This window comes from Juglans microcarpa x Juglans regia, chromosome 8D, assembly GCF_004785595.1.
Source record: "Juglans microcarpa x Juglans regia isolate MS1-56 chromosome 8D, Jm3101_v1.0, whole genome shotgun sequence".
Taxonomy (NCBI): domain Eukaryota; kingdom Viridiplantae; phylum Streptophyta; class Magnoliopsida; order Fagales; family Juglandaceae; genus Juglans; species Juglans microcarpa x Juglans regia.
The window spans coordinates 35,253,120-35,263,909 of NC_054608.1; the positions used below are offsets into that span (position 1 = coordinate 35,253,120).

The window sequence follows — 10,790 nt, forward strand, 5'->3', positions numbered from 1 at the left end:
AATTATGATCATTTGAATACAGACAAGGCCGAGATGACATTACAGGCTGCAACGAAAAAGAATTCTAAAACACATTATAATACCTTTCATACATTCAGAAGCAAAGACTTCAGCAGCATGAGCTAGATATCTATCACATGCAGAATCATCATTGAAATTTCCTTCCACCTCGATTAATTCATTCCGCTCAGAGTGATCACCAGTCAAAAGAATACGGCTAGCCTTGAAAGGGGGGAACAAAGAACCGAGAAAAGGTGAATTATAGCATGCCAGCAAACTCCGATTGAAGGACACACGAATGACAGCAAATGAAATGGAGATAAACACAAACAAGACACATGAGACTGAAACATTAAGAAGTGTTTCTACTTTCCCTTGGACTCCAATTTTAAGTAGTTTAACTCACCCTAGCTATATAAAGGAAGAGTTTCTAGACTCTGTCTGTGTGTATCTTAATAGCGCACTAACACAAAAAAAAAAAAAAAAAAAAAAAAAAAAACCAACAGCCGGACCTTTATTAGTAAGACAGATAGCCTATCTTGCCATATGATCAAAGATTACTGTGTTATATCATCTTTAGCTATATACCAAATTAGACAAGGAGTCCACTGCTTCGTCACAGGCCTGCCTCTCCTAAAAGTGCATTTAATGCATATATCATGATAGTCTATCCAAAGGGTTTCAAAGACAAAAATCATTTAACATACCAAAGAATCCTGGAAGATCAACAATATGCTTTAGCATTACTAGACCAGCCACATCCCCAGAACCATTATATGCAACGTCTCACCATTGTCATCCACTTAACATCGTAGTGTTTCCATGATAGCATTTTAAGCTAGACATTCCAAAAAAGTTTTGTTTCTGTGACATCCAAATTTTAATAAAATTGCACGTCTAAAACTAAATCTAGAATTTTATAAATTGAAACCCAGCAAAAAAAGCCACCCAAAAATGGGGCATTCCATAATTGACACAGGTTGAAACACTAGAGCTCAAAATATCAGAGAGAAAAAAGTTTGCCCTTATATTTTGAACGAGAAGCAACAGGTTCACCAGGCTTCTACATTCTCAAAGTCTCTGATATGTAGCTGCATTGTATAATTAACATATGCCTATGTAGGTATACATTTAACAATTTTAAACAAATTATAAGAGAGACACAGAATCTCCAGTAAACTTTCCAACCATCTCATCACTCTCTGAGATATCTCTTAGACACCTATTCCTCTTTCTCCACTAAAGTACTCCGTGTGTGTGCGCACATGCTTACAAGCATACATTCAAGAACTCCATTAAGATGCAGATTCTTGTTGCAGAAATTCACATGGGTTTCTTTTGAATATAATTGTGCAAACATTATCTGATATATACAGAAACAGGAACCAAACAAGCTTGCCCAACACTAACCAAAAAGATACAGAAAACAAAACTAGAGCAATTTATCCACTAAATACGTAAGTGTTTCTTAAGGAAAACAGCAGAGAGAGAGAGAGAGAGAGAGAGTTTTAAGAATCAAGAATATTGTTCAGATGCTACAAGAGCTTACTTGTAATGCTCCCCAAAGGCCAAGGTTTTCCAAACAGAATAACATATTATCCTGCATTCTTGTTAGTAGCTTCTTTGAGTTCCGTAGCTTTTGATGATCATTTATCTTCATACTAAGTGTTGTTATGCACTGCTCTTATCACAGATAGATAGCGGGAAGTGAATTTCTTTTTATAAGTAGCAACAAGTGAAAAGTAGTTGAAGGAAAACAAGTTAGGACCAAGATAAATGTCACAACAATATATACCTGACGTTTCATCTCCTCAAGTTTACTACAGTATGTCAAATGGGAGCTGGATACCTCATTTGTAATGGAACCATAATAATATACTCTAACTATAGGAGACGCTACAAAATTATCCAATTCTCCCTTATCTTCAACGGAGTAAACCTGCAAAATAAAATGAAGTGAACTTTGATCAAACAGACTTTGTAGCATCAGAGCAGAAGGCAAACTTTAGTTTAAAGATCCAATAATACATAATCTGTCACATTCAAGGCAGAGACATATGTAGGTCAAATATGAGTGCATATCAAATATACCTAGGGCCATCCATAAACACAAGAACAGCCTTGTGACGTCTCCTTGGATTCAGTCATATGAAGATAGGAGACAGCCTTCCTAAGGTTTATCAGAGCTTGGATTTTGAAAGCCCTGGCCAGACCAAGAAGTGCTTTGTGCTGTTTCCCTAGATCATGGCTAGGACCATAGCATTGGTAGGATTGGTACATCCCACCATGGCTAGGACCATAGCAACGGTTATGTATATTAACACAATGAAGACAATTTCATATGAAAAAAAGCTCTTTATAGGGTACAAAGACTATTCAAGGGGCCCAAGCTCTTGTAAAATTTATAACACCCGTAGTGATCTAGTTTACATTGTTATTTAAACTATGAAACATCAAAAAAGGAAGTTAAGAACTGCATCAACCCATATTATAGCTCAAATTTACAGTTTCAACATCCCACCTTTGCATCGAGTAAGTTTTCAAGGCTATTGATGCTTTTTGGTAAATTTGCTTGATCGGAAGCACCTGAAAGAATAGCAAATGAATGTGAAGAATAATGTATAACGAAATGAGAGATAGAGTAATTCTAGTCAGAGTCCTTACACCGCACACCCCTGCCAGCATGGAATTTCTTTTTTTTTTTTTAATCAAAACCACAACACGGGTGACTTACATCTCAAATCCTTTGCTTCGAGACACAAATATCCCCCTTCCCCCGCCTCCCCCTTATCTTCCCCGAGCATGTAATTTTTTTTTCAAAGTTAAATGCATGCATCCCACTGCATCTTCTCCCCAAATCTCCCTGTCACCCTCCATAATCCCTTTTCAACCCCCGCCGCCCTTCACCGGCTTCCATTTAGAGTTTTTCCTCCATTTAATGCTTGAACTATGCGCGACAACCTTCACTCTACAATATGAGGGTGGAATGAAGGACTCAGAGAGAGGTTTGGAGAGGGGGTGGCCCCTTTCTAGTACTATCCAAGGCTAAGCTCCAAAAAAGCCGACTAATGGCCATCCTTTAGCAAGCCTAAGCCACTGGAAAGCGCTAGTAAGCAACCTAGAAACATTTAAATTTTTTTTAAGCAACCCAGCAACTCAGAGACCCTTTCACCCCCTTTTCCACCCACCAAAGTTTTGGTGCATTTATGGTGGAGAGAAAAACAGAGATCGACAGACATTTCTCATTGCTTCACTGCAAGTATTTCTTTTTGAAAAATGATATTTGCAGTCATTAAGTGTGCAAGCGCCATGCACTCCTTTTGAAAAAAGTAAGTAAATATGGGACTCACGTGAAAATTTGTTTTTTTTTTTTTGGTTATAAGTAAAATTAAAAAATTAAAAAAAAATAAAAAAATAAAAAAAATTAATTTGTTAATGGTGGACCCTACTCCTTTTCAAAAGGAGTACACGGTGCTTGCACAACCCATAATTGTATCTAGCATTACTCCTTTGCTTCCTTGGAGATATAGTGTCTGTATTATTTTCTTTCACTTTAGCAGATTCATGGGTTTGTGGGGTGGTGTTTGGTTGACGACGAAATGTAAGAAATTGGGAAAAGATTGATTATTTGTATCTCAGATGGGGGGTGGGGGGAGCGGGGAGTTCTTTGCTTAGTCTTTCCACTTTCTAGAGTTGGGTGGCTTGGGGGGACAGGGGAGGCAAGAGGTGGGTGGGTTTTTGTTTCAAACTGAACCGTGAGTTAGAAAAGTTAGACCGGTGTATGGTGTGAAAAATAAAACCAGCTAATGTTTAGCATTTTCTGGGAGATAAGTTATTGATATCCTAGACGTGGACTACCCAAGTAGAAAAGCATGTCAAGAACCATCACGAGCAAGCAAGGTAGCGATCCATAATATAGGTTGTATAAAAGAGGAATCGAGATAGTATAGTACTTTTCTCGTAGTACGTGCCCAACTAAATCTCTATTTAGAAATTCAAAGAAAATCTACTTGGCCAAATTTTGTTTTCTTTTCTTCTTTTGGACTAAGGAGACAACTGGCTACACAACAGGGGGAATCCTCCCACAACCTTGCTCCCACCCACCACTAGCCCACCTCCCTTCAAATTCCAGTCAAAGCAAAATCAATCTCGCGTTTCTGACAAAATCCCCTTGAAAGCAAAGTCTAGCTCACACGTTCGATCTAATATAATGTTTAATTTTGTCCATTTATAGCTACCAAGAGTCTAGCTTAATAAGCCTATCAGAATAAACTTTAAAATCAAAATCTTGAAAAACTATTAGAGACTATTAGACTAAGGTGATGTTTGGATGTTGGGAGTTTTGTATGAATAAAAATCTGAATTACCAATAACAAGCATATGAATATAGGCCCATTTAACTTAGAAATGACAAAATTACTAGTCCAAGAAATCTTGAAAATTCTTATCCAAGTCAAACACCATATAACAATGGTACAAACCACATAAATTGTATATCGACATGATGGAAGAACTGACACACTCAGACAATCTCATCAAGGTTAGTGCTAAGTATTTAAGACAAAAGCATAAGATTACATTACCTTTTCCCACAACTGGAGATGCAGTCATGCCAAAAATACGGGGATTTTTTCCAACATTGGTTTTGTAGAAGAGCTACAAAATGAATACAATCTATATAAAACTACTGACAGTAAAGATGAATGTGGGAAAAAGCAACGCATGTTAGTAATAAGTGCAACCAAGAGCCCTTTACTTTCATGATTTTTGCATAAGGATGGTTTGTTTTGATTTGAGCATGATGACACTCGTCAAATATCAGGAGTGCAATTAACTCCATCCTGATAAAGCAGTGGTATAAGTTACGCAGAAGTATTTGAGGCGTCATAACAAGAATCTGCACAAAACAAACAGCAGAAAAACAGAAACACTTCAAGGAAGATGAAGCAGGTATGGGAACATCTCGTGGCAGAAAGAAATAAAATTTGTTTCTCAAAAGGCTCAAAGAAATATAAAACGGTTAATGGAATATATTCTTATTAAAATAGGGGTGGGGGGGAGGGGTGCGGAGCAGAATTAATGCAGATCTTTAAGAAAATCTCAGCAAGGTGGAATAAATTTCAATCCTTTAAATCAACTAAAAGGTGTTGACTTCAGTTCAAGGAAGAGGATGTTACCCCAATTTTATTTATATGCCCTCACTTGTCATATATAGATCTATCACAGTTGCTATGAAAGAATGATGATATCCGGATTATTAGTGACATTTTTTTTATATAGGTAAAAAGAAATTTTATTAAACCAAGTAATTAGGCATAGACCAAGTATATTGGGAGTATACAAGACATTATTGGAGACATGAAAAAATAAATTCACAGTTTTTAGAAAGATGAACACGTCCACATATAGAATGTATATAAGTATCAAAGTTTATACCTCATACTCTTCAATCTCTTTTTTCCAGTCGTCATGGCTTTTCAGACGCTTAGAGCTCCCACCATAGATCCCGACCTTGAAATCAATAGAGTCCTCTATGACCCTGGCTTGCTGTGACAGAAATGTTGATTGAAAACCATATGACAATAGAATGGAAAGATGGCTATTTTAAATTAAAATTACAAATAAGTTATCAAATACTAGCAAATCAGAAGATGTCTTGAATGAACACAATCATGCCGCATACAGCAGCTGAATTAATCAAAATAACAACCTTGTAATAAAATTTATGCACATGGAGAATTTTCTGATAGGTAATCAAGTAGATTTATTCATAATAATAGGCATGGCTAAGTACATAGGATTTAACCAACTAGAATTTAAAACTTGTACATGGAGAATTAAAACAATAGAAAAGTCCATACAGCAAATATGACAAACAAACAAGTACACAAATCATTATAAGATTTAACCAAGAAAATGGCAAACACGTGTTAGCAAAATATGGTTGATATGTCACTAAAAGGTGATGATAATCATAACTCTATTTATTAAATTCCAAGATCCCTTGCAAGATGAAGATAGCACACAGAAACAGAGAGACCTTCTGTAATATCCCATATAATAAGGATAAGGGTAGGTGGTGTATGGGATCCCACATTGCTTGGGAATGAGAAGTTTTTGCTCTTTATAATGTTCCAATGGAGCTTCAATTGTATCATTGACTAGTCATTTTGAAGTATAGGCCATGTGGTTTGGGCCTTTTATTGGGGCGTTACAAATGATATAAGAGCCGGTCTCAACCAGAAATGTGGGATTTGAGCCATGTCACCTTATGATGGACTGACCCGACGAGGACGTCAGGACTTTAAGGGGGCTAGATTGTGATACTCCATATGATAAAGGTAGGTTGTGTATAGAATCTCACATTACTTGAGAATGAGAAGTTCTTGCTCTTTATAATGTTTCAATGAGGCTCCAATTGTATCATTGACTAGTCTTTTTGAAGTATATGTCATGTGGCTTGGCCCTTCTATTGGAGCGTTACAAATGGTATCAGAGCCTGTCTCAACTAAAAATGTGGGATTTGAGTAGTGTCACCTATGATGGACTGGCCCGACGAGGACGTCGGGACTTTATGGGAGGTAGATTGTAATACTCCATATGATAAGGATAAGAGTAGGTGGTGTATAGGATCCCACATTGCTTAGGAAAGAAAAGTTCTTGCTCTTTATAATACTCCAATTAGGCTCCAATTGTATAATTGACTAATCATTTTGGAGTATAGGCCATGTGGTTTGGGCCTTCTATTAGGGAGTTACAGCTCCCATGACCACTACATTCATGATAGAAAACTGCATGAACGGGGCACTAAACATCAACAGTCCAGCCCCTTTTCACAGCAAACATGTTCACCTCAGCCAAGCCAAGGAGCAACACACCCCTCCACTTTTGTGGAGCAATGTACTAACCATATAAGCTACAAATTTTCTCTAATACTTAAGTTTCCCAAACTAAACAACTAATATGAAAACCAAACTGATAAATAGCAGCTCACCTGCTGAACCAAAGCCACTGTTGGAGCGAGAAAAATACATACATTCTTCTGGGGATTCCTTATTAAGTGACCAAGTTCGTATATAAGCAGCACAGCAATGTGGGTCTTCCCATAACCTGTCCCCAAATAAACAATTATGTTCTCCTCCAAAGCTTTCTTGCATAGCTCCAACTGGTACCTTTAGAAAACAAATGTATCAATCAAACCCCACATCAACCTCCTCCTATATTCTAGGAAAACATGCAACCAATTATTCTAAAGGAAAGAAATTCTGAAGGTAAATTAAGCCAGCAGAGAAACACAATTGGCTTAATTCCGCTATGCTACATTTTCCCCAAAAAAATCAATAAAAAGAAAAAATTCGAGAAAGTTGAATGTAACGCCCCATGGAAGGCCTAAACTACATGGCCTACATTCCAAAAAGACTAGTCAATGATACAATTGGAGCCACATTGGAATCTTATAAAAAACAAGAACTTCTTCTTCTCAAGCAATGTGGGATCTCATACACTACCTATCTTTATCCTTATCATATGGGGTATCACAATCTCCTCCTTTAAATTTTCGGTGTCCTCGTCGGGCCAATCCGTTGTAGGTGGCATGGCTCAAGTCCCACATTTCTGGTTGGGATAAGCTCTGATACCATTTGTAACACCTTAATAGAAGGTCCAAACCACATACTCTATACTCCAAAAAAATTAATCAATGATATAATTGAAACTCCATTAGAATCTTATAAAGAGCAAGAATTTCTCTTTCTCAAATAATGTGAGATCTCATATACCACCAATTATTAACCTTATCATATGGGGTATTACATTGAAAACTAAAGAACTTAAGTCAGACATCAGTCAAGCATTTTACTTTTTCGAAGCAGTCGCTCTCCTGGACTTTCCCATCAACCAAAGAGCAAACAAGTCACCGACACGCAACACAGACAAATTCAAAAGAACTGAAATACTACTTCAGAAAGAATAACTTTCTAGCAAAAAAGGCAAACTCGCATCAGAAACGAACTATATAGATTGAAATAACGTACTTTCTCGCGATCTTTCTGGGGTCTTTTCCAGTCCCTTGAGCACTTGAACGTGGTTCCTGTCCATCTTCATCAACACCAGAAACACCCAAAGACCGTTCCACGGGCGGCGAGGTGGTGGTAGCGCAAAAAGTCGTAGCACCGGCCATAAGATGATCGGCTCCGCCGGACACTTCGCCGTCTGGCATTGACTGCGGATTCTTGTTTCGGTCACTCGTTGTCTGACGAAAAAACAGAAAAAGTAATTGGAAGGATAAGAACAGTACAATCAGAACATACATTAAGAAAGGAATAATACAGAGAGGAAGAGCACCAACGTCAACCGACGACTGATCCCAAGTCTCTGAAGACAAAAGTTCTCCCCGTACGGTGATGTGGGGGCCTGTGCTGTGAGTTTAGCTTTCGTATCGTAGCCATGAAGCTACTATGTATAAAATTGATGGGTCTCCTTTATTCCTTTTTTTCAAAAGACAGTATTCATTGGGTTAGGTTGTTTTCTTCGTACATGAGAAAAAATGAGTTAAAATTAAAATTAAAAATTAAATAAAATATTATTAAAATATTTTTTAATAATATTTTTATTTTTAAATTAAAAAAAATTGAATTTTTTATTTTATTTTATTTAAAAATTTAAAAAATTTATAATAATTAGATAAAATTATATGAGATAAATGAGAATAATTGTGAAAATAAATGAGGTATTAGTCAAAAATATTTTAATTTTTAATTTTTTTTAAAATCAAATTAGATGGTATAAATACTTTACTAATTATCTATATTAAATTATAAATAAAATTTTTCTTTGACGAAAGTAAAAGATAAGTTACAAGAATGGAAAGTATACAAAGTTTAGCCTATGCTCTAGTTAATGAAAGTCTTTTGCACTACATATAATTTTGTGGAATTTCTATTGGGATTATTCTGAAATATTGTTTGATAAATGGGATAAGAGCCAAACCTACCAATAGGATGTCCTTGTTCATGTTAATCAATCTCTAAAATTTAATTATTTTTTTTCTCAAAAAATATCAAAAGACTTTTGTAACTTTATAATTAAAAAAAATATATGTTTTCTCTATTATCCATTGGGCCATAAAATTACATTCTTTTTTCTATAAAGATATTCGCTGAGTTTATTGATTTCCAAGACTTGAACATAGGGCTTAGGAATGAATGGGATACTTGATATTGATACCATTTATCACCAATAAGCAATAAGCATCCATTTGTATTAGTTATAAATAATAAGATTTCAATATGGACGAAGTTTTAAATCTATTTTTTTGTCTGTGTGGTTATATGGCTTTTTAAAAAGGTTAAACCATCTTAATAGTTTTGAAGTAGTCATGATTTAACGAACAAGTTTTGTAACCCTTGCTCCTTTCTTCTTACGTAAGCTTCTCTCTTTCTTACGTAAGGCTCCTCCTTTCTGACGTAAGCAAATTTCGATGACGGAATTATGTAATAGTCTACCATTCTTTCTGTCGACTACAGGCATCGTTATGTGTGCCAAACTATGACGACGTGCCTCTCGAGATATTAGGTGACTTTTAAAGTACGCCCAATGTTTAAATGTACTGAAAATATTTATATGAGGTATTTCCAATATCGTTGAGTTAAACTTGTTTTTAAATGAGACAATTATAATATTTTGAAGAACTCCAAAATATTATAATTGTCGGAGATCATTTTAATATTAATTATTAAAATGATTCTCGTTATTTGAAATATTAAGAGATTTAAATTATGTTGAAAGTTTTAATTAATTAAATGGTTTTATTCTCTTAAAGATATTAAATAAGACTTCATCATTTATTAATGATGAAGAAATATTATTTTATAAACTAAAGTTAGTTTAAAATAATATTTACCTTAATTCCTCTGAGTGCTTTTAATTAAGTTAACGTTTACGCATTTTCAAATCAGTCTTTTAATATCTCAACATTAGATCATTTTGAGGACCCCAAAACGAAAGGACTGGGTTAAATACCCAGACCCTCTCTCTTTCTCCCTCACTTTTCCCCAGCTCTCTCTCTCTCTCCTCCCTCTCTCCTTCGGCGTACGCTGTATGCAGCCCCTTCCGCCGGAAGCTTCCTTCCTCTAGCCCGGCACCGTCGTGCGCCGTCCACTCTCACCGCCGACACCGTCGCACCCCTCTCCCTCCGGCGAGTCCATCCATGGCAGCCCCTGCCTCTCACGCTCTCTCTTCCTCTCTCTTGGAAGTGTAATGCCCGAATGGGCATGATGCCCATTCCGCCGCCGTGCGCCGCCCAACGGCGCCACCACCGCCACCAATGGCCTCCCCTCTCACCAGTGAACCCCTCCCATGGAACCCTAAGTCACGGGAACTCCCCCTTCCCCCTCCGTCGCACACACGCACGAAACCCATTTATGGGTTTCGCACGGCTTCAAGCTACCGACGTCGCTAGTGCCGCCGTGCGCGACTCCCGCGACCACCAGTCACCACCATGGACCTCTCCTCCCCTTCCCCTTCCTCCTCCATGTGACTCGAGGCCAGTAGCCTCTCTCCACTGCACGGGTCTCCTCCTCACGCACGCACGGGTTGTGCATCCCCCACTGCCGTGCGTCACCACCCCCGGCGGGTAACCACCCTCTCCGGCATCCTCAGGCCATCACCAAGCCAACCCAACCTCCCATGGCCCCGATCTGCCACCCATGCACGCACACTCTCTCTCACTCTCCCACGGCCTTTCCTCCACTGTGCGGCCAGATCCTCCCCCATGAGCCACCGTGACGCCA

The 10,790-nt window shown here is 37.6% G+C and overlaps 1 protein-coding gene across 10 annotated transcripts in view; it reads right to left on the reverse strand.

The window, feature by feature from the left end:
- Positions 1–8,476, reverse strand: part of LOC121242501 (dicer-like protein 4) — a 75,685-nt gene extending 67,209 nt beyond the window's left edge. For 3 of the 10 annotated variants that reach the window (XM_041140346.1, XM_041140353.1, XM_041140354.1), the window contains exons 1-9: positions 8,034–8,317; positions 6,995–7,172; positions 5,437–5,547; positions 4,757–4,897; positions 4,584–4,656; positions 2,522–2,586; positions 1,796–1,939; positions 1,550–1,678; positions 84–222 (exon numbers count right to left, since the gene is read on the reverse strand). In XM_041140346.1, the coding sequence (XP_040996280.1) occupies positions 84–222; positions 1,550–1,678; positions 1,796–1,939; positions 2,522–2,586; positions 4,584–4,656; positions 4,757–4,897; positions 5,437–5,547; positions 6,995–7,172; positions 8,034–8,311 (1,258 nt within the window). In that variant the 5' untranslated portion in view covers positions 8,312–8,317. The other 7 variants (XM_041140347.1, XM_041140352.1, XM_041140355.1 and 4 more) reach the window with 5 other exon arrangements.
- Positions 8,477–10,790: the final 2,314 nt, after the last annotated feature.